The sequence below is a fragment of the Guillardia theta genome (genome assembly GCF_000315625.1).
Source record: "Guillardia theta CCMP2712 unplaced genomic scaffold GUITHscaffold_176, whole genome shotgun sequence".
Classification (NCBI taxonomy): domain Eukaryota; class Cryptophyceae; order Pyrenomonadales; family Geminigeraceae; genus Guillardia; species Guillardia theta.
Window position 1 is genome coordinate 1 of NW_005434500.1, and position 27,969 is coordinate 27,969.

Below are 27,969 nucleotides of genomic sequence, written 5' to 3' on the forward strand. Positions count from 1 at the left end.
TGCTTTGCAATGTCGGCAAACGCGCGCACGAAGGAGCTCACGCGCGTCTGCTGCACGGGATACTTCGCCTGCCAGGGCGATCAGAGACAGAGGGCAAGGAGGCAGCAAGAAACGAGCAGTGAGCAACGGGAAGAACGGGGAGACCTGTTGAAGTGCGGAAAGCAGCGAGAGGAGTCGTGTAAAGAAGGAAGAAGGAGGAAGGTGAATGTGGAGAAGGAAGAAGGAAAGGGGCGGAGGAAGGGAGGAGGGAGGAAACGAAGTGAGAAGGAGGGAGGAGAGCGGTAGAGACGAGGAAAGGCAGGAGTTGGCCGAGGGAGGTAGGAAAGTGAACAGCGAGGGGACCTGATATTGCAGTCTCTTGATGTGATTGAGACATGTGACCGCATCCTGGAAGCAGAAGAGAATCAAGAGAAGAAGGACAAGGCTAGTCTTGCTACCCTGCCGGACACAGAGCTCACTCCTCCTGCGAAGGCGACGAGGTTGGGCTCGATGGCGTCGAGGAGGAGGTCGAGTTTGGTGTAGGAGGCGAGGTTGGGAGGGAGGGACTGCAACGAGTTCACAGCAGGAAGTGGGGGAGAGGGAATAAGTGAGTGCATGGCCGGGCAATGATGGGGAGTGCACAGAGAAGAATCAAAGGGTGGAGTTCAAGAAAGAGATGGAAAGAGTAGAAGAAGGGGAAGGAGTCGACGACGGAAGGAGGAAGGAGGAACAAGGAAGGAGGAAGAGGCAGGAGGAAGAGGCAGGAGGAAGAGGCAGGAAGAAGAGGCAGGAGGAAGAGGAAGGAAGAAGGAAGAAGGATCAAGCAGGAAAGAGGAAAGAGAAAGCAAGAAGGAAGGGAGTGGTTGGAACAGAAACGGAAGCGAGGAGGGAGGAGGAGGATGAATACCTTAGATGTGCCCGCTCTCATGCGTCCGCCCCGAATCTCGAAGAAAGCGCCAAGAGGGGAAGCCGCGAGCTGTGGAAAACAAAAGTTAATGAGGAGGAGGAGGGTGAGGGTGAGGGGGAAGAAGAGGTGGGGAGGTAGAGAGAACGAGGAGGAGGAAGCAGAAGCATCAAGGACAGGAAGGCGGAGGGGAGACGGGAAGAGAGAGGAAGGGGAGGCGAGTAAGCTTGCGATCTACCTCAGCAAGCTGCTCCTCAGCACGCATGTAGGCCTCCCTCCCCTCCCTCCCCTTGGCATCCTTGAGGACATACAGCTTGATCTCCCGCTTCTTGGTCTCCTCGATCACGAACCGCTCGTTCCCGTACACGGACAGGAGCTTGTTGAACGAGCTGATCTTCGTCCCGTCAAACTTGCTCCGCGGGAAGTCAGGGAACATGTTCTTCCACTCCCTACCGAAGGACAGGGAGTCGATGCACCCTCCCGCCGCCCTCACAACCGCCTCTGCATTGTTGAGCGCCAGTTCAACCAGCTCAGCCGATGGCTCTTGGAGCACGGAGCCGCTAGAAGAGCCCCAATCCTTCTCTGCCTGCTCTTTCTCTTCCTCATTTCCTCCGCTGGAGCACATTTGCACGGCGTGAAGGCGTGCGGGCGGTGGAGGACGGGAAAGAAAGGATGGTAGGGGGCCTTCCGTCCTGGTAGCGCAGAGGCCCCGAACTCTGCTGCTGATGCCTCCTCCTGGGAGAGTCGGGATGAAGCCATGGCAAGTCGACAACATGACGATCATTATCAGCAGCATGCTGCTTCTGCACTTCCCTGGTCCAGCCCTTTCATACCACCCACAGCCTCCACGTCGAGAGGAGAATGAGGAGGGAGAAGCACGATTCTTCTCGTGCGATCTTGGTCTTGCACACATCTCCATCATCGCATGGTCTTTCTTCGGCTCTCTTCCATCTCCTCCTGCATCGCCGCCTCTCCTGTTTCCTTCCCCTGTCCCTGCCCCCCATGGATTCACCATGTTTTCGCACCCTACTTCCATCCCGAGTCCAATCTTTGCAATAGTTTCATTTTCCTCAAAGGAATATTGAGAGTAATTTTGAAAAGTTCAGCATGAATATGAAATCTAAACTTCAGGAGATTTTCAATAATAATTCATTTTCTATGAAATTTTAATTGTTAACTTCAAATTTGCACAAAGAGGGATTCCAAATGTTTGGCCTCCATTTTTTTGTTACGTGGTAAACCTGCCACAAGGAATGGCGCAAAGAAACAATCGAATGCGCAAAGAAGCATCGTAGCGCCTGCCATGCTAGAGCAGGAAGAGAGCAGGGCAGATACTGGAGGAGAGTGAGCAAAAGAAGTGCAGGAGATGCGATGGGGCGGGAGATGGGACGGGAGAGAGGGATGGGATGGGATACCTTAGTCTTCCAAGAAACCGAGCATGAAGATACTGATGAGTTGTAAGAACATTGTCAATCTTGATCAGCTATCCAAAAGGAAGAATCGAAAACATACAAGAGTATTTGAATTGAGTGTTGACATGTCGTGTTTTAGGCGAACGTGGTTTCCATTGGAGAGATCGAGGTTGGATGGGTGCGGCTATCATGAGGATTGTAGAAGCAGAGGAAGATAATGAGATTATGAGAAGCACCTTTTTCGACTCCATTAGACGACAAGAGAGATGTCTGCATATTGTCATGGTCAAATCTCAAGTAAGAGGGTGACGTGTTGACAGATTAGTTGTAAAATTATTGTGACAAGTTGTAAACCATAGTTGTTTGTTTCGCCCGTCTATGGCGTCATGGATTTCCCATGCTACAGTAGGGTGATTGGAATAAATCTCGCGTGAGCTTCCCATGTGTGTTTGCAATCACACCTGAGGAATGGTGGCGCTGAGCTTGAAGATGTAGCAAACAGTGTTTGAGTGAGAATATCTTTCATGTTCATGTTGGGACCGGGAGATTGGATGAATTAGGCAGGAATCTCCGGTCGCCGAAGATAAGGTGTAGCAGGAATGAGCTTCGAAAGGAGGAGGAGGAGAGGGAGAGGGAGAGGGAGAGGGAGAAGGAGCCTCGGACGGGGGGTGGGGAGGCTGAGGGGGACGAGGAGGTGGAGCCTGGGAGAGTAGAAGTACGGCGGTACGGCAGGAGGAGGAGGAGCAGCTTGAGCAGAACGGCGGTGCCGGTCGGGTCCAACCGTCAGCAATGACTGGTAAACTTCTAGTAGCACTCATGGGGGCTAGCCTGCCCGGCACTGGTGGCAAGCGCGGCCGGGCCGGGCCCGGGCCGCCCGGCGGCCGCGGCCCCCCGGGCCCGGCCGTCACAACCATGAGTCACCGGGCAGTCTCTGCACGGTCAGTCCGATCAGCCTTCCGAAGTTCACCGAGTGATCAGCCTGGCAGGCTGCCCCCGGCCGCCGGCCAGCCTCGGAGCCCGGCGTGACCGTCCGGGCCCCGGCTGATCATCCGGCGAGGCGCCGCCGATCCGGTGGCCGTCACGTCACGTGCGGACTCTGAGCCTTCTGAGTCACGGACCGTACAGCGGCCCGGATCGGATCATCGGATCATCGGATCATCGATCCGACGCCGTCGGACCGTACCGGCGGCATGATCAGTGGCCGCACCGTGACTCAGTGAGCTATGCTAAGCCCGGGCCGCCGGGTCAGAGTCGGCCGCGCCGTCCGATCACCGGGCCGTGACCGTCGACCGTACGGTAGGCTCCGGGGCTACTTATTACGGTACCGTCGCCGGTACTTCGGTGCGGTGACCGTTGAATGTGAGTACTAGCCCGTAGTTATACGGCCCGCGGCCGCCGGGCGGCAGCCGGGCTCACGGCAGTCACGGTGGCCGGCCCGCCGGGCGGCAGCCGGGCTCACGGCAGTCACGGTGGCCGGCCGCGCACCGTGCGGCTGGTCACTGATGGAACGTATGCCAGCCGTGCCAGTCAGATAGCGCCGAGTTAACAAAAAACTCTCCTGTAAACCAAGACGACTTACGTGTTTTGCGAGGCGGCATGTAGTACGTGTGGACGAAGAGGGGCCTTTCCTAGCCGTCTTGCTAAGGTCCTCTCATGTCTGGATGCTTGGGTTTCACATGCTAGCATACAGTCTATCTCTCATGTGCTCCTCAATTCTGGATTTGTGTGCATTAAACTCGGTCTTGAGCAAAAACTGTCTTGTTACAACTAAGGTCGATGTGATATCTGCGTGACTTTGGACTAGTGACGGAATACAAGTTTGTTAGACTTGTACTAGTCCAAAGTCACGCAGATATCACATCGACCTTAGTTGTAACAAGACAGTTTTTGCTCAAGACCGAGTTTAATGCACACAAATCCAGAATTGAGGAGCACATGAGAGATAGACTGTATGCTAGCATGTGAAACCCAAGCATCCAGACATGAGAGGACCTTAGCAAGACGGCTAGGAAAGGCCCCTCTTCGTCCACACGTACTACCGTACATGCCGCCTCGCAAAACACGTAAGTCGTCTTGGTTTACAGGAGAGTTTTTTGTTAACTCGGCGCTATCTGACTGGCACGGCTGGCATACGTTCCATCCTCCCCCCGAGTTTCTGAAATAGTACGTTACATCGGACGTCAGAAAGTCACACAAACAAGCTTGAAGAGAATGTCAGCAGAGTTCCAAGTCAAGATACGATGATACAACGTCAAGTTCACAGTCATGCTGAGTGGGCAATAACCATTCAAGGATTGTCCATTCTGAAGAAGAATTTCATGCAGGGCTATTAGATGGGGCAGTGCAGAGATAAGGGAGATGCCTGGCGAGCTGATGCAATGACGAGAGAAGGAGGATAAGATAAGAGAGTCTGAGGAGAGAACTTCGGAGTTCAGATAACAGAGAGAGAGAGAGAGAGAGCGTGCCCGCCGGCATTTGAAGACCAAAAGATAAAGTTTGAACCGTAAAGAACTTGTCACCAGAGATTGCTGCCGCGAGATGGAACATCCGTTTCAAGGCATTCGAAGATTGTTGTGCAGTTGTACCTTGTTCGCCGATCCAGAAGTAGCTCCAGTTATGCATGCCACAGCCTAGCTCCATGACATGAAAACTTCCGCCAGATCTCCTGGTAGTTCCATTTGATCCTACTCAAAGATCAAGAAAAATAAGAATCGAATCAGCTTCAAGTGCGTTTCCACACGGTTAAGCAGATATTCGACCGACCAATCTGACTGGGGAAAGGCTTGTTTTTCCTATTCGAAGATCAATCAAACAAATTGAGGCTGAGATAGGCCTAAACAACTTGCGGCTAGAAAGAGAGCCTGATTGAAGAGAGGAGTCATCCGAATGTGTACAGCTTGATAGAATTTGCATGAATTTTCAACAGCAACGGGAAAACAATACCAAGAAAGAAAAAACTCCAGTAAACAATTCAACTAACCAAATATAAGATCAACATGATTGAGCATGTAATCGAGGCTCATAACCGACGGAATACAAGTTTGTTAGACTTGTACTAGTCCAAAGTCACGCAGATATCACATCGACCTTAGTTGTAACAAGACAGTTTTTGCTCAAGACCGAGTTTAATGCACACAAATCCAGAATTGAGGAGCACATGAGAGATAGACTGTATGCTAGCATGTGAAACCCAAGCATCCAGACATGAGAGGACCTTAGCAAGACGGCTCAGTAGGAAAGGCCCCTCTTCGTCCACACGTACTACATGCCGCCTCGCAAAACACGTAAGTCGTCTTGGTTTACAGGAGAGTTTTTTGTTAACTCGGCGCTATCTGACTGGCACGGCTGGCATACGTTCCATCAGTCACGGGCAGGCTGCAGCCGCCAAACTTTGCCATCATTTTCAGATTGAACTTCGGAAACTTTTAAACATTAAACTTCGGATGTTCGCCGGGAAGTTTTCAGTCACTCAAAGTTTGCACGATAACGAACTTCTTGGAGGCCCTCAGGTCTCGTGCAGCCACACAAAGTTCCAACTTGGGATCGTGTACCCACCCGTACTTAAAATACCACAATTCATGGAAAAGTACGGGTACACCACAGACCCGAACGGGGGCCAACACAACTCTTGTTATTATGAACTTCGGAAACAGGGTGGCTCTCTCCAAGATGTTTCTGAAATAATGAAAATCAATCTTCAAATTTCAGCACAGATTTTGAAATATACCCTGAATGAAAGCAATATTTCCAAAATTCTCCCAAGCTTGATGACAGAGATACTTTTGGCGGTTTTTGGGTCACAAAGTTCAGCATTTATTAACTAAAGATACCTACCTTCACTATCCCTTCACCCCTCCATTCGAGTGATATTTTGTGATAATGGATATGGTGGGGTAGTCCACAACCTCGCCACCACCCCTGCTCGTACATCTTGACCACCCCTACCTGATAAAGCATCAAGCGTGACGTTCCCCCGGGTGGGTATTCGCACCCCCTGCATGCCACCTAATAGGAGGGGGTCATGGTCGGGTTGGTGCGAACAATGGGAGGCAGCAAGGAGGTTTAACGTGATGGTAGAGAAGACGGAGAAGGTGGAAGGCGAAGAACATTCTTCAGACACGAGGACATCAGATTGTTTGCGCAAGATCACAAGTTAGTTTCATGCCAATTGCTGCATGCTGTAGTGCTAGTCAAAGGCAGGACATTCGGTAGCAGCAAGCTGCAATGGTTGGTTTGTGATTTTATGTGCTGGGTTCAGAGGCAATGAGATGAATTCGAACGAGGATTGAGTCGAAATGCGGATATTTCTCCCGAAGATGCCCGGAAAGATGCAAAGCTGCAAACCACTTATGTCATAGATTTGGTTCCTACTCTATTGGTCTTTAGACTGAGAAGGGTAGGGAATGTCTACTTTTGTTTCCATGCACAACATGGAAATAATTTGAATCACTCATATGTGTATCATTGTGTATCATTCACATTCGAGTCATTCATATCTCCTTCTCTCACGAACTCTCAAGTCTCCGCCTGCCCTGCCTTAGTCGATTGAAGCTGTTCATCCAGGTCAATGGAGTGATCGGAGGAAGAAGTACCCGGGCGAAGCCCAACAAGAAACGAGCAAAGCAACGTCCTGTCCGACATCAGCCTCGAAGCAGAGGACGAGCAGCCCAGAATGCTGCCTGACGCTAGGGGAAGGGGAGCCTTGCTCCTGCTCCTGGTTGTGCTCCAGTCTCAGCTGTCGCTCAGCTTCATGATCGCGCCATGTCCCAGGTTTGAGTAGGAGGATGTTCGATGCCAGTGCACTGAATGGTGGCTGACCAGGTTCCCCTCCATCTCTCCTCCTCTTCGCAGTTCTCCCTCCCATGGCGTCGCCTTCAAGCCCAGGCGCTCAATCGGAGGCCCGCACATGATGCTGCCGTCCCCTCTTGACGTCTTCAAGGTGTGTCTGCCACTGGAGGAAGGAGGGAGGGAGGGAAGACAATGAAGAGCAACAGCGATGATGAGCTGGAGGACGAGGTGAGCTCGCGTATTGACTGAGTGCCTATCAGGTCTATGAGTTCTACCTGCACAAGTACCCTCACCCGGTCGACACCCTCACCGGTATGGCGCTCTACGTGCTCGGCAAGGTCACCTGCGACGCCATCAACAAGCAGCCATGGCGACCGAAACGCGAGTATGGGAGGTGGGCGGTCATGGGCTGCCTCGATGGGTACTTCACGCACGCCTGGTATTGGTACATCGAGATGGCAGCGTCAGGGCTGCAGCCCCTGCTTAAGTTGTCGAGCATGGTGAGATATCTCCCTCGTGCTGCTCCCACTCGCCTGCTCATTTGCAGGCTCTCTCATCTCTTGCCTTGTTTCTTGCTCCCTCCTCCCCATCGTCTACCTCCCTGGCCTCTGAGACGCTTTCACCCAGGTTCTTACGTCATCCTTCCTGTACACGCCGGTGTACTGCCTCGCCTTCCTGGTGGTGATGGGCTTTCTGGAGGGAAGGAGAGCGGCGGGTGTGGTCGACAAGGTCAAGAAAGGCTTCGCAGAGCTGACGTCCATGACGATCCGGACATGGATGCCGCTAAATCTTATCCTCTTCGGGTGAGTGCGCCCCAAGACTCCTTCCTATGATGTTGTGACGGCTCCCTGTGCTCGTAGCGTCGTCCCCCTCCAGCTCCGAGTGTCCTTCTCCATGGCCTGCCACTACCTGTACCTCATTGCGCTTGCCATGTGGGAGTCTGGCCTGCTCACGGCCTTCATCGCCCGTGTCAAGAGTCGTGGTCCCCAGCAGCCCCTGGAGCTCCAGCCCAGCAGCCTGGCAACAATCAAGGTAGTCGTCCGCCTGGAGGAAGTGGACCCGGCGGCCGCCGACTCGCCTGTAGTCTGTGCACCCATCAACGCTGACTTCCTGGCGGGGATACCCCTGCCAGAGGAGATACCCGTGGGCACAGATGAAGCGGAGAAGCAAGGAGCAAGAGAACCGAAAGCTCGCGCCAATACGGGTTAGACTTTTTTCAATAGATGAACAGAGGAAATTAATCTTTGGTGCGACGGTTGACACTGTGATTCCCCAACGTGAAACCTATCCCAGAGCGAATCAAATGCAAACTACCATTCTGACAAGTTAAAGCACGTAATAGCGAGATCTTGTGAAGTAATCTAATTTAATCACACACACTCTATACATCCGAACTCAAAAAGGGGCAGGAAAACTTTACAAGGACATGGCCATGAGCGAAAGCTCACGGAACTGATCCTCCGTCGCCATCTCGCCCTCGTCCGCCTGACCAAAGCTCTGCGCTTTGTGAAACACACTGGCCAGCGTGCTACTGGATCCAGAGAAGGACGACACAGTGCTCAGCATCTCATCGGCACCGAGCTTCTTCTCCCTCCAGCAGCGCACGCAGGTCTCGATCGCGTTCCTTGCACCCGCTGGCAGCTCGTTGTACGCGGTACGGAGGACAGCCTCGGTCAGAGGAGCAGGAAGAGAGTTTCCTTTCTTGGCCACAACCTCGACTTCGCTGATATCTCCCTTCGAGCACTCGAGCTGGTACTGCGGGCTCGCGTTTGCCGGCTGGTCAACTGACTCGGGGAAGCTGATGGGATGCTGAGATGCAATCTGAGCCGAGATCTGGCGCTCTTTCGCGTCGGTGGCATGCTTCCTTGCAATCATTTCATCCACTTGATTCTGAGAGGACAATGTCAAACACAAGGTCGGAAAGGAGTTGAACATTATAGTTTACCTTGAGTTCGGTGAAGAGGATAGAAGTCCGGTACAACTTTGCCTTGGAATCGTTCTCGTAACCAAAGCTATAGAAGGGAATTCCTGCCCCAGGAAACCAGTCGCCTTCAGCAAACTTGCGTTTTCCAAGGCAGGAATCGAATGCTCCAATGGGACGAGGGGACGTCTCCGGGGAAGGAGTGAAAGTAGCTTGCTCGCTGAAAGGGCCGCGTGGGGGCATAGAGGTCGGGGTGATAGAGGTCATACTTCGTAAGTCGGGAGCTTGATACGGATGAACTGAGAAGAACGCGAAGGTTCAACAAGAAAGAGGAAGGGGAGGTGAGGGGTGTGACTGGCTGGAAGGTGGGTCTTGAGTAAGAGCAGCTGTCTTCTGAGACTTCAAGGTCTGACTTGCTCGCACGAGGAGGTTCTGGATGAAGGTGAGGGGCGTGAAGGGATCCTTATAGTGGAGACGCCCCCTTGTTAGTATACTTGTAAATGAAGAGATGCCTTTTGATTATTGGACCCAGTGTACCCCTCTAAATCGCCAGAAATACACCGGCCATGAGCTCGGCATACGCTGAATTTATATCGGATCGTTGCGTTCTCTAATGCTTTTTAAGCTGTTCAACAACTATATAGCCGGATTTCAATACCGGTTAAAACAATCTAAACTTTCAATAAATAACTTTTAAATTCTATGACGCCCGCTTTAGATGTGGAAGGGACATGGATAAGTCGGCAGTGGGGTGGTCCCTGGGGGGACAAGGGGTGGAGATACCTGGGGTAGTCCAGGGGGATATAAAGATAGAGTGATGCTTCGGGCCGAGGGGTGGGTGAGATAGACCAAATGTGTCTTTACAAGGGTGGTAGGAATACAGGGTGGGTGAATGTTTGGTTGAGTGGGGTGGTACAGGCTAGGGTACAATTTTTGATTCATAACAGGGTAGGTACTGGACTGAAAACAGAAGGGTGTAATCGAGCTGTAAGGGGATCAGATATTTTCGGGGGGGTTCTCCACAAAGTAGTCATATTTCTACCAAGGTAGGTGGTATCTGTGAACACAGGCTTACAAACTGCTTAGTTAAAGGTATTTGAGCTCATTGAGAGCAATGGGGCATACCCACTCAATTCTTCAATTGACCTACTATGGTTTTTGAATCAGGTATGTACCCTAGCCCTCTGAGTTTCTACGTGCTTTTTTACCCCCGACCTGTAGGTCAAATTTTGAGTTTGTTTGTGTGTGCCGAGTGGCATGCTGCGTTTTTACGAAGGGGAGTAGTGTAAACTACCGCAGTTTTGCAGGGGTGTAGGTAGTGGCGAATCAATTAGAGCTTCAATCATAATATCGAGAATGTAGTATATGGGTCACCAACAACAGTTCAAACCTGTCTTAAAGCAATTGGGATATTGTTGGACTACTACCGTGACCCCTGATATCTCATGTACCCACCCCACCCACCCTCGACCTTCGCTACATCATTCCCGTAACAGATTTGCTATAGGTAAAACCTGAAGGGAATGACCTTCCGTCACAGGTAGTACTAAGGGGTGGGTCTGCATGTGTGGGGTGGGGGATCGGAAAACACGTGGGACAAGGAGGGGACTGAGGGGTGGGGTGCTATGAAGGAAGGGGTCCTGCTTCCGAAAAGTGTGACAACTAGCGGGATGCTGGAAGGGTCAGCATGTCTTAAAGGAAGAAGGACGCTCTAGAAGACGATGGAAGGATTTGCTGACATTCTTTCCGACCATCCACTGTAGTAAACTGATTAACTTCTCCGGTCATCGAGACGAACGGGCGGATCAATAACGAAAACATATCTTTTGGAACATTATAAAGGTAACAAAGAGTCAAAAGACTTATTTTCGAAGCCGTTTGTTTTCCAGTAGTGGGACCTCTGCAAGGATCATAGCATCCACGTGGCTGGTACAAATCAACCTCAAAAGGAAGATAATTTTAGAAGCTTTGTACCAGCATCCTATCCTGCAACACCGCGAGTACCGGTACTTTTGTAGTCAAGTAGAGGGGTGAGCAAAGTTCTCCAGTGTGTCCTACGACACGTGTAAAGTGTGCCATGTTCCTTGGATCATAAGTTGGTTGACTGGCAAGCTGGACTGGCACTGACGAGGAGGGCAAGAATCTCATATGGTGATACTGAGTAGATCGAGGGGCATGGGATACCGGGAGAGGGAAACGAGAGTCCTGTAAGAAAATTGCTAGCGACTGCTGTATCTTACAAGCAGGTTTTAAGGGATGGAGTTTTAGAGCGCCCGAGACCTGCCGGGATCCCGGCGGGGAGCCTTAACGCCCAGCCGGAGGGGCGGACATTTTACAGCAGCCTGGATTTCTAATGACAGGATTCTCGACTTAAAAAGAAATGATTTTATGTTACGGTGGCACGGTGGTGTGGTAAACTGGCACTCGGCGGCCACCGTGAACTAGTAGTCAGTTTGGGCGTAGCCCGGGGCCCCGCCGGCCGGCCCGGCGGGCCGTGGCCGCGCCCGGCCGCCAGTGGCCTCGCCCCACAGCCTGCCGCACTGGGCTCAGCTGGGTCGGATCTTTCGTCAGCTCCGATGCCATCATCGCGGGTGCATTCCGGTAGGCTATGCAACTCATTACGGTTTGGGGGACAGCCACGCAGTTCCCGTCGGGAGTCCGCCGAACGGTTCAACCGTTGGCAGGCCGCATGATTGGGTTTGGTTCCGAAGTTCGGCGGCTGCCGGCGCGGCCGCGAGTCGGGGCCGGCGGCCCACTCAGTGGCCCACCGTCACTTTCAGCGGCCCGGCCCCCCGATACTCGGCAACCTGAACTAAAAGTTTATCAAATCCTTTTACTTCGAGTGCCGCTACTATGTCGGATGTCGACTGTCTTTTCTCTTCTCGCCGTTTGGCCTGTGCGACTCCGTACTGAGTGTCCCTCCTCGACTCTCCTGATCGTCCTCGTACTGATTTTTAACTTAACTTTGAGTAAAAAGATGTCGGATGGGATGTTCACTTGGGATGCTTCGTTGTCTTTGTTGCATGCTCTCCCACACACTCGGATGTCTTGAGATGGGATCACGAAGAGGCTGGCTGGAGGCACCTTTCAGCAAAGCTTGTTGGCTTCGGGTGAGTTTCATGCGGTCAGTCTTGGATGTTTTTTTGCTCATGATATGTGTGAGGCTGCGCTGCATTCTCATATAAATTCATACGAATGCATATGAATGCAAGCCTAGGAACAAGAAGAGGTCAATGTCATGCAACTACTTTCCTGATTCTATCTTCTGATCCTATCTGAGGCTGATCCTATCTTCCTGATCTTTCTCTCTAACTCAATGAATGATTTTGAAATGTATGATTTTCTTTCTCTCTTTTTTCTTTTCTCTCGCTCTGAAGATGGATCATACGTCATCTTTTCATGCTACCTTTTTTGTCTGATGATGCTGTTTCATGAATGTTATCATGCATGATGAGTCTGATGATGCTGTTTCATGAATGTTATCAAGCATATGTGTCTGATGTTGCTGTTTCATGAATGTTATCAAGCATATGAGTCTGATGTTGCTGTTGTCCTCTACTTGTATGATTTTCTCTCGCTCCTATCATCATGCATGCTCTACTCATGCAAGCTGCCAATAAGCCAGTTGCATACCATTCGATGCAGTGTGTGCGGTTTCTATTCGCTTCTGCTTGCTTCCTGTGTCCTTCAAAGGGTGTTTCTGATGCCATGTAAGTCAATGGTGTGAACGCCGCGTTCAAGTTGTCGGATCTCCGCTCCTGCACTTTGTAGATAAGCTCTGTTCTGTTTTCGATCGGTCACTCGTTTCTTGCGGTTTGTTTGTTCCGATGTCCTCTTGACATGTCGCTTGTGATGCAGATGCGATGTAGCAGCTCAGAAGATGCTCTTCACAACTTCGTCTTATGTTACGCCAGCTCACGACAGAGGATCAGATCCCTACGATGGCCAGCTGTAGGGCGGATGCCAGGTTCTTTGAGATGGACATCTGAAAAACTTCAATTACCTCGATGAATTACCTCTTGCAAAATGGGGCTCCATTTTCATGGCAGCTGCCATGATTCTTCAATCATGGCAGCTCTGCATTTATCCTTCCTGTTGTGAGAGAGAAAGACAGAGCAAACAGCATCATCAGACAGCATATTCCAACAGCATAAGAGATGCCATCTAGCCCGAACACGGTGAAAGATTGTGTGACGAAATGATGCGAATAATCAGTTTGACAAGGTAAAGCTGGTACATTCCAAAGCTAGTTCATCCTCCCTTTTAGAAACTCTTGTTGACACTCGTGGGTTGGAGCGACAAATAGGACATGGCCTACCAGCCGCTCCATCCTTGCACTGCTCACAGAGACACTTGTGTCCGCAAGGGATCAGCGCTCAGTCCGCCTTTCGTTCCATGCACAGGACGCATTGCTGGCTATCGCCAGCTCTTTTGCTCTTGACTTGGCTTTATCATATTCCTGCTGAAGCTTTTCATATAAATTGCTGAAACTTGGCCGCTCAGACTTCTTCTCCCTCCAGCATTCCTGCATGATGCTGTACCCCGCTCGCCCCCAATCCCGTACCTTCTATCCCACGAGCGCATCCTCGTCAACGGCACTTCCGCTTACGTCCAGATTCCTACAAGGTCACACCGAACGCCCACACGTCGCTCTTCTCTGAGTACCGCCTTCTCCTGATGCTCTCCGGCGCCATCCACCGGTAACGCCGAGCCGTTGACCGGCCGAACTCACTGCTGCAAGATTTTAACCTCCTGCTCGAACTCCAACCTCCTCTTAGTCGGCCCACTGCCTCGGGTTCGCTGCATGGCCACGTCGGTGCCCTGAGGCTTGTCGGCAGTAGAGAAGAAGATGCTCTCCGCTGTTTGTATTTGTGCCCCTTAAGTAAGAGCGATCTAGACGGAAGTATTTCTCCTCCTTGCAAAATCCCATACCGTCAAGCCGAGCTTCTGATTCTGTGCAAGCCATGCTTGCTTCCGACAAGGGACCTTCGATTGAAATCAATACTCGCCACCTGGGCCATTGACAGCTCCTCCCCTTTCTTCCACATGTACTGCTCTAGCGCCCCGGCATCCTCGACAGGGGCTATTCGGAATAACTCCTTGTTCTCCGGCGGGACGACAAAACAATCCTTATCGTCCATGTCCCACCTGCAGGAATCCCCAGAGCCTCAAGAGCAGTCAAAAAATACCAGAGCTTGAGAGAGTGATCCATTGACACTGTCAGCTGAAAAAACTGTACGACCTTCTCATCCTGATCTACAATGATTGCGTCGTAGCCACCTTGAAATTCACTGATTGGTTTAAGACACGCCCTCGTGTGGGGAAGAGAGTCCGTGTGTTCTGACGAATCGAAGTTTACAACGAAATTGCATGCTTTTAAAACTTCAGGCTCACTTGACCCGCGGTAAGTTATGCTCAGGTCTCTTCTCACTTCCTCGAAAAAGAGCATCTCCAAAAGATGCCCACATAAGTCTCGCTGGCCACTACAGGACGTCCACATTTTTCTCAATGTGTCAACCGCTCCCCGGGACGCCGCAAGATTGCTGGCCACGTACTTGCTCACAGGAAACCAGACCACCGTCTGCTGAGTTACCGTACTGGCAATCAGCCGATTCGTGATATCCTCCGAGGAAACACCTGCGTGACCCCGTAAAAGATTTCGTAAGTTTGGAGCACTTTCAAGCGCAAGATCCAAGCACCGAAGGACCTCCGCCGCAGTCATGTCGAACATGTACCGACATGACCCACCTGCTAGGTAATGCTTATGCCTTACTCGCTGTTGTTTCGATTTCGACCCTGTAGTCATCTCGAGACTCAAAATCTCTCCTGTGACATTCATCTCCAAGGAAGGGGCCACCTGATTGTAAAACTCGTCAAACTGCACTGCCTCTAGATATTCATCGATCCTCCATGATGGAACTATGTGCTCCTTCAGCCCCAACTCTCGATCCTCTTCATCGTAGATCTTTCCTCGAAACGCCGATGACATCACCACAACAAGACGTCGATTTTGCCTGTCGGCTTCCCGCCATCCTACACATGCTACCAAAGCTCTCTTGTGAGATTCTTGGTAAGACAAATAGCCATCGAGTACCATGAGGCTCTTTTTGCTGTCTGACAACCCTTCAAGCAACAGTGTCATCTGTTTCCACTCAGACTCCGTTGCGACAGAGTATGTTCTTCTCCTGTTGCCTGAAACCTCCACGACAAAGGTGTCGCTTATGGCCTTCAGCCTGATGCATGTGAAGCTCCACTCATTCCTATCCAGCACCATACAAAACGAAAGCGTTGTTGTTGTCTTCCCTGTTCCTGGACAGCCTTGTATCCATCCAAGAGCACCATGCTCTAGCACTTGCTCTCGCAGGAAACGGAACTGCTCCAGGAAGGCTTGTCGGCAGTAGAGAAGAAGATGCTCTCCGCTGTTTACATTTGTGCCCCTTGAGCAAGAGCGATCTAGACGGAAGTATTTCTCCTCCTTGCAAAATCCCATACCGTCAAGCCGAGCTTCTGATTCTGTGCAAGCCATGCTTGCTCCCGGCAAGGGACTCTTGGGACAGGGCTCCTCTTTCAATGGTAGCAGCTGTCGTGGCTGCTTCACTTTCTTCCAAAGCTGCTTCTTGTCTTCACGAAGTTCTGCATGCCTCCTCCGATTCTGTCGCCCTGCACTCTTGATCTCTTTCTCTACTCCCTTGATCTCTTTCCTTATCCCCCTGACCTTCTTCTTGGAGCTCTCATCTCCTCCGCGCAACGTGAGACATTTTCGTACATCACCAACATTCGACGGGTTACTCTCAGGGGGTTCTAACAAAGTTTGTGCAGACCTTGATTGCAACCCTCCGCTCAAACATGTCAAAGGTGTCAAAGATCTAGCAACTCCAACGGCCGCACGAAAGCTACCTACCAGCTCCCTCCCTTCAGCGAGCTGCGTGCTGGCCGGGCTCTTGAAGCATGCTAAGAGGACAAACAGACCATACATGGCTGGTTCCCGCACCCCGGACACCATGACGTCGCTTTTATCTGAAGCTATCGGATCCATGTAACACACATTTTTTTTCTGTCAGGTTTATAGTTTTGAGCTATAAATTGAACAATTTCGACGTCGCTTTTATCTGAAGCTATCGGATCCAGGTAGGATTCAATGTAATACACATTTTTTTTCTGTCAGGTTTATAGTTTTGAGCTACAAATTGTTGCCCGAGTCAGTGAGGCGACGAAACTAGGAGAGTTTATTGACTGAAAAAGTTTCGGTGGTGAACCGTTGCGGTCGAGTTCGTCAGCAAGTTCCTAGCTCCTCACGGGTTTCCCGCGCCGGGCGAAGTTTGGCTTCAGGCTTTCTTAGCTCCGCTCGGCGGTACTCCCATCGTGTGACATCATGAACATGGTTGGAGAGCAACTTGATGAAAGCACCGATCATGTGCTACAGGAGATAGCAGCAGCGGGAAGGAGGGGAGACTGGAGGAGGCTCGCAGAGATAATGGGGCAGAACGAAAGCGAGAATGAGTTGGCAGCAGCAGTAGAGGCTATGTTGTCGATCGTCTTGAAGGAGGAGCTCAAGCCTGATGAGGAGGAAGCATGGGTGGCAGGAGCGATAGATGCGGTGATCTCGGCGATGAAGCGAGGATCTCTGTCTGTCAACGAGAAGCTAGCTCGAGGAGGGTGTGAGATTTTCCGATTATTGTCACCAAACAACAATGTTGCCACCAAGATCGGGGAAGAAGGAGCAATAGCAATCATCGTCGCCGCCATGCGCGCTCATCTTGACAGCCTCTCCGTGCAGGAGCATGCTTGCGCGGCGCTGATCAACTTATCTCGCGGCAACCGTGAAAACAATTACTTGATATTCAAGGCGGAAAGCATCCCTGCCATCGTGGCTGCCATGCGCGCTCACCCCAACAGCCTTGTGATACAGGAGTTGGCATGTCAGGCGCTCAACTGCGGCTTTGCCGACATCTTCCACATTGCGAGAGCCCGTGGTGTCTCCGCCATCGTCGCCGCTATGCGCGCTCACCCCAACAGCTGTGTGATACAGGAGCAGGCATGCAAGGCGCTCCGCGATCTTACCGACAACGAGGAAATCGTGGGGATGATCCTGGGTGCAGGAGGTATCCCCGCCGTTGTTGCCGCAATGCGCACTCACCTTGACAGATTGGAGATACAGAAGAAGGGATGTTTGGTGATCTTGAGCCTGATTGCAAACGAATACGAATTCGGTGGGATAGTTTCCAGAATACTAGAGGAAGGAGCCATCCACGTGCTCATCGCCGCCATGCGTGCTCATCGTGACTGCCTGGAAATGCAGACGTTGGCTTGCAACGTATTCAGGATGCTGAACATGGAAGACATACATGGCAACTGCAAGGAGGAGCTACGGAAAGCAGGAGTCATCGCCGCCATTGTCGCCGCCATACGCGTGCATCCTGATAGTCGTGAGTTGCAGGGCATCGGATGGATGATGCTGGTGAGCTTACAGGCTTCCCATGAAGACGAAACCCAGCATCACCCATGGGAATCGCTCGAATCTTGGAACTCAGACGATCAGTCAGATGCCTGCTCTCAGTTGGCCAATGCTCTTTGTCTTGAAAGATGTGAAAAGCTGAGAAGCTACCGCCGCAAACCTAGACTGTACAGCAGCACTGTGGGCGTCAGTGACGCCCTCATACAGCCTCCGGCTCGGAATGGTTCCTATCCATGGCTTCCGTACGGCTGATCCAAGTAACTTCATGATTCCTGAAAGGACCCGAACGGTATGATCGGCGACTGACCGTTCAGGTGTAGCAATCCGGCCATCCAATGACTCCGATTATCCGATGAACAGACTCATCATGGCATCGACTCAGCCTCACGGTGAGTGGCAGCCGCAAGACTCAGACTCTTGAACTGCCACCCGCCGCGGCGTTAACTTGAACTTGATTAGTAAACTCAGATGGCAGACTCAGCGGCTACCGTGACTGGCTATGATCGGACCCCCGCTGAAAAAGACTGCCTCGATGTTCAAGTTTCCTTCGTACCGTACGGGCCCGGCGTAGTACCCGGTGAAGGCTTGAACGCCGCCGGACTTCTCAGCCTCAGCCCACTGCTCAGTGACTCGAGGCATCAGTCCCGGAGTCCCGGGGCCGCCGGCCCGGCGGCCCGGGCCGAGAGTCACTGCTCAGGCTGTCATCGCCGTGACTCCCGGAGTGGGGGGCCCCCCGGCGGTGCCAGCCCTGAGCCGCTGCCGCCCCGGCGCGCCTAAGTGACTGAGCCTCGGAGTCGGGTTCGCAGTCTCCGGGGCCGAGCCTGGCAAGGCCCTGTTGCCGCCGCATCATGATTGGACTCTCGCCGGGTGACTCGGGCATTTACCGCCGTAGTACGGAGTCTCAGCCGGGCGGGCCAACTCCGTCGGACGGCCCGGTAATAAAAGTTAAGTTAAAAATCAGTACGAGGACAATCAGGAGAGTCGACGTAAGTGAAATCATTGGCCCACCGGTTGAGGGCACCACTTCAAATATTTATCTTCAATTTAAAATTTACAGGTATAATTTCAAAACAAATCTATTTATTAGAACACCGAGAATGAGAACCGTTGAGAATGTCTACCGTCGGATGGAGAAAGGGGGAAAGGGGAAGAAATGGGAGGGAGGAGACAGAAGGGACCAACAAGCTCAGCATGTGACAGGATAGAACCTACAAGCCAGGACAGGACAGGACAGGACAGGACAGGACAGGACAGGACAGGACAGGACAGGACAGGACAGGACAGGACAGGGACACACTTCCCATTAGAATGATCGTGGAAGAGCAATGCATTTGCGTTCGGCTGATAGGTTTAAAGGGCATCCTTGAGATAAATCAGGTTCTGTGATGGAGATGAGACGGGGGGAGGTAGTCTGTGGTATCGGAAGTGAGGCAAAGAGATTAGAAGATTTCAGCCAAAAGGGCTTGTTGTTCGAACGAGGGCATGTCTCCATATTCCAAGCCATACTTCAGTGCATGTCAGGAAAACAACGATCGCCCTCCGATCTGATGTTTGCTGTCCCGACAGATCTTATCATTTCAGATCGTTGATATCGAGCAAGGGGCCTCTCGTATCCTCATCACCATAGCAATTCCCGTGGAACAACAAGCCGATGGCCACCAGCGAGTTCGCTAACGGCAACCAGGACAACTTCTACTCTAGAAAGTTTCGGAGCATACAGTCCGGGGACGCCGTCCCTTATCGCTGTTACTGTCCCATCGCTCCCATCAAGTACTCAGGGCACAAGCCCATGATGTCACTCGAGTGTATCGACGTGAAGCCCTACAGTCGTCACATGGCCCCCGCAGTCTCGTACCCAAGGTTCCTTGACCAGTAAGATGAAGCTCTTCCTACTTCTCCTCCTCCTCCTCCTCTACTCCCTCCTGCCTCTATCAAACCCACTGAGCATGAACCTCCAGGAGAACAGAGCGGCTGTCGACGGGCATGAGCTCGTATAGCAAGCTTGTCTCTCCCTTTCCCCGTCACGACATGGACCAACTCAAGGCTCCCACGTTGCAGGCTCGACCTCCTGCTTCCTCCAGCTCAGCTCTGATGACCCTTGCAGCAACTCGAGGGCAGGTCGCGGATCCTGAGCCCGGGGAGCAGGTTTGTTCCGATGACAAGGTAGGTCAAGAGGAGCTTCCAGTCGCTTCCTCCTTCTCTCTCTCACGTCCTCTGCGGTGGCAGGGGACGTGAGATGGTTCGCCCTCAGACAGCTCCTGCCCTCGGACGGCGGCAGGTGAGGGCTGTGCGAGTGGACTGTGGCTGGTGACGGGATGTTGCAGCTTCACCTAGCAGTGCCGGACGATGTGATAGGAGCGGAATTTGACCACTCGAGTAGAGCTGCATGCTGCTCCATGACGATTCCTGACTGTTTGTTCAGCACATGTGCGACGATACTTCACCAGCAACCAGATGCACCTGGTCGTCACCTCGCTCCTGTTGCTCTGCTCACTCCCTGTGTCCAGGTTTCTGGATGGCCGTGAGGAGAAGAGAAGGAGAGAGCAGAGCAGAGCAGAGCAGAGCAGAGCAGAGCAGAGCAGAGCAGAGCAGAGCAGAGGAGCTGTTGTGGAGCCTGTGCCAGTTGCATGAATGTAAATATGTTCCGGAGATATTGCTAGTCGGGATTTTGAACACAGCAGACGTTAAACTCTCGTTTTCCGTTCTCTCCTTCTACCCGGTTCCTGCCTCTTCTCCCATCCCTCTCCTCTCTGTGTTCCTACAGACAACCAAACATCCTCAAGCCCTCCCGGGCTTCCCGTCCGGCGCTCGTGATTTGAAATGTTCGCTGCTGCAAGAGACTCGCCGATCAGAGGGAATGTCAGGTCGTGAGGAGGAGGAGGAGAAAGAAAGTGGGGGAGGAGTTGAGCCGCTGCGATAACGGGGGGGAGAGGCAGCAACAGGTAGCTACTAGTGCTGCACCAGGACCTACGTGAAAAAGAGAAAAAGGGGCGAAAAGGGGAGGAGGGGAGGAGGGGAGGAGAGCGAGCAGGTCAAGAGGGTCGGAAGCAGGAGGAGGGAACATGGCACAGTCAAGAGAGTTCGACGATCCTCTGCCGCATGCTCGATACAAAGGTGAGTGGAGAGAAAGCAGATGTTTGGACAGGGAAAGAGAGAGGGCAAGAAACTTTCGCATGTTATGTTGCATGTCATTGACCTGAACTCACCATCTTCTCATCAGGACATCGCAAACCCAAGACGGAGTACAGTGTTGAGTCAGGGAAGGTCAGCCCTCTAGCCGTAGCAGGAGGTCGCTGACAGCAGCGGCAGGAGGTTCCCACCTGGAGCACATCCCTCCTTCATTGCCTCGACAACCCTCGCATGGTCTTCAGCCTCGCCTCCTCTCGTCGCTGACTCGCTCCCAGTGCTTGTGTGCCCTCACGGGCATCGGCGTCTGCGTCATCCACGGGCACGTGCATGACGGTAACTCGCTCCTCCTCCTCCTGTCGCTTCCTCACTCCCTCTCTCAGCTCTCGTCAGCGACGGCTGCTGCCTCAGCTGCTGCCAGGGTATCATCACCCCAGGAGAGTGCGGTAGGCAGAGAAGACACTTCCGTCACCGCTTCGGCATTCCTGTACAGCCTCCTCCTCTCCTCCTCTCCTCCCCTCCTCCTCTCCTCCCTCTCAACCTGCTAACAGGCGAACAAACGCTGCGGAAGCTGCTTCGGAGATTGCATGCAGGCGACGTTTTGCTTCCCCCTCACGGCGATGCAGGTGAAGGAGAGCTCAAGGGAGGGGTGGGGGTGACGCTAGTGGGCAGGAGGCAAGAGAGCTAGAGGTCAGGTCTCGACGGCGATGGACACCATTGAAAGGTTCACAAGCATGTGCTCTCAGTTGAAGTTGACGACAACAAGGGTTTCGAGGACGAGGAGAAGACGTTTATTCTACGATCTGCGGAGAAGAGAACTTTGACCGAGGTCGACCCCTGGTCTCGTCATGTTTGTTTGAGGATTGATTGTGCTCCTGTAGTGCTTGTGGGGTACTTTGAGAAACCGAGAGACATTCTGAAAGACGATGGGTTCGAGACAGGTGATAGCAAGTAAGATTTTCTCATCTTACTTTGCAAACTTTCAGTTCAGAGTGAACCCTCCAGCGCACGTTCTGAGATTTCCCGTCAAAATGAGCCCCCGGCAACGCAGAACTCGTTGCGATGACGACATAGCAAACAGAAATCATCGAGAAGCGATCAGAGCAGATCAGATGGCTAAGAGCTGATCTCGTGGGAGGAGGATGCTTCAGAAGATGTCTGCAGAGATCTTGAGGCTATCTTGTTGGCTTCTTGTCGGAGCTCAGTCGGGGTCCATCGGAAGCGATTCTGTTGCAGCGAGTGCTTCTCGTGTCTCAACCTCTCCACCGTCTCCTTCACACCAGCGATCTGCGATCGGTACTTGACTTTGAGTTGTTTTAGAGCTCGAATCTCCTGGCACGTCTGCAGCTCTTCTGCCGTAGCCTCACACGAGGATGCAGACAAGTCCTGCCCTTGTGCAGGTGGCTGCTGCACATGCAGCTGGCAGTTTGTCACGTCAGTCTTCCGATGCTCGTGTGAGGTCTCAGAGGATGGTCGAAGGTCTGGAAGTGATGTCGACGTTGTTATCTCAGTCTTCTCACCCTGTACAATGATTGAATGAATTTGTCTCTCGAGCGCGAGCAGTTGTCTCGTTTGCTCCAAACTCTCGTTGCTCTGCTTGACTGCACTTGCAAGGCGATCTCGCGCGTTCGATCTGACCTGAATGTCCCTCCCCAGGGACTCCATCCTTGCCTTGAGCTCGAATACTCTGCTCCTTGCACTTTCAATCTTATCGTCGACGAAAATTTCCGAGCTGTTGAGACTCTGCACCTGACTTTGTAGTGTCCTCAGTTTTGCGGTGAGGTCTTGCTCGTTGTCTTTTGCTTCTTTGAGCGCAGCTTTTGTTTGTTGCAGCTCTTCTTCTAGATGCGAGAGCTTCTTTTCCAGCTCTACTTTCATACTTCGCCGCTGTTTCTGTGCTTTCTTCCGACTTGATAGGTGACGATCTGAAAAATCTTCACTTCGGCTAGCAGCAGAATCTCTGCAGAAAAGGCCTCAGTTCTTCAGTAAAGCTTTTCACCGCTCACCTCTCGATCAACCACTTGAGAACCTTGGTTCGAGCTAGAGAATCTTTCACCCCCTCCTTCCTCGACCTGAGATCGCTCTGGCGCTGAAAGTCTCCGTCCTTCATCCCCTCCATAAGTCCCACTTGCATGCTGATCGATGTCACCAGGTGACCTGGCGCATCTGATGTTTCTCAGCCTCTAAGCGCTCCCAACCTTCACCGCTCACAGCGCGCTACTACCAGTCAGCGTCTGATCCACACACAGCATGTCAAACATCTCTCAGCCCGTCATGTTGCTGCGGCCATGCTTGCATGTCAAGTTTGCAGTTGAACAGGCCAGCCAAGTTATCCCCCGAGCAGCCGTCTGACCGAGTCTTTGAGGATCGTACGAGAATACTACCATATCGATGGTGACCAACTTGCCTTGGAGTTCAGCCTGCGACTGACCGCATGAGGACCTAGAAACTTCGGTTCACTCGATGCTCGCAGAGGCTGCCGCTCCCTCCTCCGGTCAGATTTGATCAACCTGAAGTCGCACATCAACTTCTCCTTCATTATTCGCTTCTCGCTCTCTTCTTTCCCTTCTCTCCTACTCCTGTCTCTCACTGTTTCTCACTGTCTCTCACTGTCTCTCATCGCATCTCCCCTCATCTTCTATCACTGTCTCATTCCACTTGTCTCAGACCCAGACCGAACGTCAATGCCACTGAACATTCAACTCATAAATCTCATCCTCAAAATCATGCATCGTGAGATTCTTGATCATCTCTTCCATTGCAAGGCTTCTTGCCCCCGTCCTCCTCAATCCTCCTCTGCTCTCCTCCTCAGTCATCATCCGATCTTCTTCACTGCAACATCAACAGTCCTCCTCCTCTCCTCCTCAACTTCTCCTGAGGAGTCCTCTCCTACCCCTCGTCTTCCTCCTCCTTTTTTCTCCCCCCTCTCCTCCTCCTCCTCTTTCTCCTCCTCCTCTTTCTCCTCCTCCTCTTTCTCCTCCTCCTCTTCATAGCCTAGTAGAGTGCAGTCAGGCCCTCTCGTCTGCATTTTTGGCGCCAAGGTTGCCGGTAGAAATCGCAGCGATTCTGAAAGACCGTTACAAACGGTTGTAGACTTACCGTAGTTCCGAATAGGAGGCGAGTGGGAATGCATGGGAAGGAGAGGGAGAATGAGAGGAAAGGAGAAGAGAGGAGAGAGGAGAGGATAGAAGAATGGGAGGAGGATGAAGGAAGAGGAGAGAGGAGAGAGGAGAGAGGAGAGAGGAGAGAGGAGAGCGGCAGGAGAGGAGAGGAATAGAAGCATGGGAGGAAGAGAAGCATGGGAGGAGGAGGAGAAGGAGGAGGAGCAGGAGGAGGGGCAGGATGAGGAGGAGCAGGAGGGAGAGAGTCGTTGTCTGGTCGCTCATTTTTTCATGTTGAAGTATGGACGTCATTGATCACGGGTACTTCGGCCTTGGTTTCCTCTCTGATTGCTCATCGTGATCGACATGGCGCGTGAAGCCTCATCCTCGCTACAGTCTAGGATGAATTCATCCCTGTCTTCTGACTTGGATGAGGTATGATAGAGCTGAGCACTGAAGGTAACATGACATGGTTGAGAACAGGTTGTGTTTGCACAGCACAACAGCGTGGCAAAAGAGCATGCTCTTCTTGCGCAGTACCATCAGCTCCTGCTCTTCTCCAATGCTTCCTTGCAGAGGACGAACTTGCTTGAGGTGATGGCAATCATCCACCACCAACATCAGCAAGTCATCTTCCTCTTCATCCTCCTCATCCTCCTACTTTACGCATGGCTGTTAACTCTGATGTTGGCAGCGAAAACTACAAGACATGCAGCGATGGGTCAGTCCTGCACAACTTGTGGAGCTGTGGGACCAACTGGTGGACGAAGCAGAGGTAGAGGAAGGGACAGGGAGGCAGGGAGGAGACATCAACGGGTGGAGGAGGGAAGGAGGAGAACAGCATCGGAGGGGGAAGCAGGGACGTGCCACAAGGTGAGACTTTACTGCGCAGGATTTTGGAGCAGAGCGGCTGGAGAAACTCATCGCACAATGCCAGAAATATGAGTAAGAAACCTCTACTGCTGCTGCCGTTTCTTCCAACCCTCCACTCCCTCCCCTCCGTCCCTCCTTTCGCTGTGCGCTCCCTCCACCCCATCCGCATCTTTCACAATTGAGCTGATGCGTGCCTGTCCTGGTCCTCCTTCCCCTTCTCCTTCTCCTTCTCCTTCTCCTTCTCCTTCTCCTTCTCCTTCTCCTTCTCCTTCTCCTTCTCCTTCTCCTTCTCCTTCTCCTTCTCCTTCTCCTTCTCCTTCTCCTTCTCCTTCTCCTTCTCCTTCTCCTTCTCCTTCTCCTTCTCCTTCTCCTTCTCCTCCTCCTCCTCCTTCTCCTTCTCCTTCTCCTTCTCTTCCGACACAAGAAGATCTCTATCTTTCAACACAACTAAATCTTCATGTGACAACTCGCTCACTCCTAGGTCTGAAGCCAAGGAAGTAGCTCGCAAGGAGCATGCGGCCCTGCTCGAACTACAGGTATCCTGCTCTCCTGCTCTCCTGCTCTCCTGCTCTCCTGCTCTCCTGCTCTCCTGCTCTTCTACCTTCCCGCCCTCCTCCTCCCCTTCCCTTCCTTCGACCCAGATCCTCCTGTACCTTTTCATCCTCTTGTCCAATCGCCTCTTGCTGCTGCACTACACGATCTGAGTGCTCCCTCCTCTAGCGCGAGAGCCGCATGCTGTGCGCAGAACGTGATGCCATCCTGTGCCAAGTCGCGCACATTCAAGTGCAGGTGAAGGAGGGGAAGTGGAGGATGAGGAGGAGACGTAGGCGGGGCCTTAGCGAGAAGCGGGGGAGGGAGTGGGAGTTGGATGGGAGGGGGGATGGGTTGAGCAAGAGGGAAGGGGAGGCGACAGAGGGTGGTGGGTAGAGGAGCAAAGAGAGTTTGTAATATTTGCGAGCAGGCGGAGGCTCTAGAGGAGCTGAAGGAAAGAAGTTTTGCTGTGCTCTCTCCTGACAAGACCCACGAAGGAGAGAGTTGCTCGCGCTCGTCCGCTCCTGCGACTAGCTGGCAAGACGAAGTCGGGGAAGCATCTGTGGAGGAGGAGAGGAAGCGGGAGAGAAAGGAGGACGAGGTCGAGGACGAGGAGGACGAGGATAATTTCAAGATGGACTTCGAGGGAAACTTGGATCCCCTTGCTATGATCCAGCAGCTTGCGCTCTCGCAGCAAAGGGAGGAAGAGATGAAGGGAGCCACACACAAGCAGGCAGAGCAGGGGAGAGGAGGAGCTGGGGGAGCTGGATCTGGAGCTGGCATTCGTGTTCGACCATCGCGTCCTCCTCTCCCAGAAGAATTGTTTCGACCAGTGAGAAAGAGTTTGCAAATGCCCGGAGTTGAACTGATCCGAATTTGTTTCCAGGTTCGGACTTCGAGACAAGAAGCAGGAGCAGGAGCAGGAGCAGGAGCAGGAGCAGGAGCAGGAGCAGGAGCAGGAGCAGGAGCAGGAGCAGGAGCAGGAGCAGGAGCAGGAACGATGGCGGCAGCGGCAGTGGCGGCGGCGGCGGCGGCGGCGGCGGCGGCGGCGGCAGCAGCAGCAGCAGCAGGTGAAGGAGAGGCGCTTACGAAGAAGCATTCCTGGTCAGCTCCTCTTTTGTTCTCTCCTCTCTCACTCTCCTCTGCAGGGCATCCAGCGAGTCTTCCAGCTCGGACTCGTCGACCAAAATTCAAGCTGGGGAGCAATCAGATCAGACGTCAGACGCCTCCGCCGGCACAGGGGCGGCTCGCGCAGTGGGAGGAGGAGGAGGAGGAGGAAGAGAAGGGGACGGTAAGAGTCGTTTTCTTGCTTTCCATACACCTTGACCGGGGGATCAGGAGTACAAGGCACGGAGCACTTGCGGCGAGGAGGAGGAGGCAACAGAGAGGGGGAGGGGATCCGAGGGGAGGAGGATGGAGGAAAGAAAGCAGAAATGAGCAAGGGAATCGTCCCACAGCCCGTCGGGGACCTCGTGGAGCTTCTTTCCTCGAGCATGGAGGGAACAGTCAAGCAGGTCCGTTGACTTCCTCCTCCTCACTTTCTTCCTTCCATCGCCACTCCAACTCTTCTCTTGTTTCCTCCTACATTGCAGATACTTATTCATAATCTTCATAGTCTTCATAGTCTTCATTATCATCACCATACATTCATGATCTTCATCTTCATTACCATCACTGTTATCATCATCATCATCAACAACAACAACAACAACATCATCATCATCATCTCCATCTCCATCTCCATCTCCATTATCTCTTCCTTCTCCTGCTTTTCCTCATCCTCCCTTATCAACCTGGCGTATTTCCGGCCCTGCAGCACCTGACCAGCCTCCTCAGGCTGCTATTGCGCTGGACAAGGCGCTCAAGACGCAAGAAGGGAGGGCCGCACTCCTTCGGCACCCGCAGGTGAGGGACAGGACAGGACAGGAAGGGGGGGGGGGGACAGGAGGGAGGAGGAGGACGGGAGGAGGACAGGACAGGACAGGACAGGACAGGAGGGGGAGCGGAGAGAAGGAGACGAGAGGAGGAGAGGAGGAGAAAGCTGGTGGAGCTGAAGAGGAAGTGCAGGGAGTGACTCGTTTGCTTCACCTCCTCTCCCACGAGGACGCTTCCATCCTCCGATACGGTGTTCGGGCTCTCGCGGCTCTGTCGCTGGATTCGCAGGGACGGAAGGTATTGCTCCTTTCGTAGTCTAGCCTCCCTCCCTCCCTCCTCCCTCCCTCCTCTCCCTCCCTCCTCTCCCTCCCTCCTCTCCCCCCCTACCTCCCTCCTCTCCCTCCCTCCCTACCTCCCTCCTCTCCCTCCCTCCTCTTTCCCTATTTCCTCCTCTTCCTCCTCTTTGCCCTCCGACGCCTCTGACACTGCTTCATCTCAGTTCATGATCCCCGACCTGCAGAGCCTCCGCAACATGGCGAGCCTGCTTCGGAGCAACGAGCAGGAGATCGTACAGTGAGCACAGACCACACCTCTCCTCCTTCCTCCTCCTTCCTCCTCCTTCTCCTTGTGTTTCCTCCTCCTACCTCTCTCCTCTCACTTGTAGCCTCAGGTGCATGTCGCTCATCCTCGGCAATCTCGTCCTGGACAAGAGCGGCAGGTCCCGCGTGCTTGATAGGCGAGTCCAACTGAGGTGGGAAGCTTGAGCTGAGAAACCTGAGCAGTAAAGAAGCAATTGACAACCTGGTGGAGCTGCTCTGGGCAAATGACGTGAAAGTTCAACGATACACCACAGGTCAACCATCTCCTGCTCCTGTTTTTCTGTCCTCCTCCTGCTCCTCCTGCTGCTCTGCTCCTCCTCTTTCTCCCCCTCCTCCTCCTGCTCCTCTTTCACCTCCTGCTCCTCTTCTCCTCCTTCTTCTCTCTCTCCTCACTTCTCGTTCCCG

At 52.8% G+C, this 27,969-nt stretch overlaps 8 protein-coding genes across 8 annotated transcripts; 4 read left to right on the top strand and 4 right to left on the bottom strand.

Annotated features, from left to right (window-relative positions):
• Position 1: 1 nt before the first annotated feature.
• Positions 2–1,508, bottom strand: GUITHDRAFT_120266 (hypothetical protein; the record flags this gene model as incomplete). The annotated part of the gene is made up of 5 exons (XM_005820444.1): positions 2–68; positions 343–387; positions 438–545; positions 887–955; positions 1,122–1,508. Coding segments are annotated over 5 exons (676 nt in total), but the record flags the coding sequence as incomplete, so codon positions are not given.
• Positions 1,509–6,856: 5,348 nt separating this feature from the next.
• GUITHDRAFT_166430 (hypothetical protein) lies at positions 6,857–8,292 on the top strand (the record flags this gene model as incomplete). Its single annotated transcript, XM_005820445.1, has 5 exons — positions 6,857–7,065; positions 7,117–7,234; positions 7,344–7,583; positions 7,711–7,886; positions 7,944–8,292. Exons 1-5 carry the CDS (start codon positions 6,968–6,970, stop codon positions 8,290–8,292), a joined length of 981 nt encoding a protein of 326 aa, XP_005820502.1. The 5' UTR covers positions 6,857–6,967.
• Positions 8,293–8,499: 207 nt separating this feature from the next.
• On the bottom strand, positions 8,500–9,271 carry GUITHDRAFT_120268 (hypothetical protein; the record flags this gene model as incomplete). The annotated part of the gene is made up of 2 exons (XM_005820446.1): positions 8,500–8,973; positions 9,029–9,271. 2 exons carry the CDS (start codon positions 9,269–9,271, stop codon positions 8,500–8,502), a joined length of 717 nt encoding a protein of 238 aa, XP_005820503.1.
• Positions 9,272–13,732: 4,461 nt separating this feature from the next.
• On the bottom strand, positions 13,733–16,040 carry GUITHDRAFT_120269 (hypothetical protein; the record flags this gene model as incomplete). The annotated part of the gene is made up of 6 exons (XM_005820447.1): positions 13,733–13,881; positions 13,937–13,957; positions 14,010–14,152; positions 14,194–14,344; positions 14,598–14,641; positions 14,704–16,040. 6 exons carry the CDS (start codon positions 16,038–16,040, stop codon positions 13,733–13,735), a joined length of 1,845 nt encoding a protein of 614 aa, XP_005820504.1.
• Positions 16,041–19,023: 2,983 nt separating this feature from the next.
• Positions 19,024–20,153, top strand: GUITHDRAFT_156005 (hypothetical protein). The gene is made up of 7 exons (XM_005820448.1): positions 19,024–19,331; positions 19,418–19,517; positions 19,564–19,622; positions 19,686–19,737; positions 19,784–19,835; positions 19,882–19,922; positions 19,967–20,153. Exons 1-7 carry the CDS (start codon positions 19,111–19,113, stop codon positions 19,982–19,984), a joined length of 543 nt encoding a protein of 180 aa, XP_005820505.1. The 5' UTR covers positions 19,024–19,110; the 3' UTR covers positions 19,985–20,153.
• Positions 20,154–20,521: 368 nt separating this feature from the next.
• On the top strand, positions 20,522–21,651 carry GUITHDRAFT_120272 (hypothetical protein; the record flags this gene model as incomplete). The annotated part of the gene is made up of 7 exons (XM_005820449.1): positions 20,522–20,573; positions 20,680–20,723; positions 20,769–20,822; positions 20,864–20,921; positions 20,969–21,031; positions 21,332–21,526; positions 21,572–21,651. 7 exons carry the CDS (start codon positions 20,522–20,524, stop codon positions 21,649–21,651), a joined length of 546 nt encoding a protein of 181 aa, XP_005820506.1.
• Positions 21,652–21,701: 50 nt separating this feature from the next.
• On the bottom strand, positions 21,702–22,719 carry GUITHDRAFT_120273 (hypothetical protein; the record flags this gene model as incomplete). Its single annotated transcript, XM_005820450.1, has 2 exons — positions 21,702–22,545; positions 22,592–22,719. The coding sequence occupies 2 exons, from the start codon at positions 22,717–22,719 to the stop codon at positions 21,702–21,704; spliced, it is 972 nt and encodes a 323-aa protein (XP_005820507.1).
• Positions 22,720–24,052: 1,333 nt separating this feature from the next.
• GUITHDRAFT_147845 (hypothetical protein) lies at positions 24,053–27,729 on the top strand (the record flags this gene model as incomplete). The annotated part of the gene is made up of 14 exons (XM_005820451.1): positions 24,053–24,121; positions 24,170–24,280; positions 24,402–24,461; positions 24,579–24,631; positions 25,041–25,095; positions 25,280–25,348; positions 25,521–25,922; positions 25,977–26,194; positions 26,239–26,381; positions 26,429–26,604; positions 26,927–26,995; positions 27,158–27,262; positions 27,465–27,538; positions 27,636–27,729. 14 exons carry the CDS (start codon positions 24,053–24,055, stop codon positions 27,727–27,729), a joined length of 1,698 nt encoding a protein of 565 aa, XP_005820508.1.
• Between the last annotated feature and the right edge of the window lie 240 nt (positions 27,730–27,969).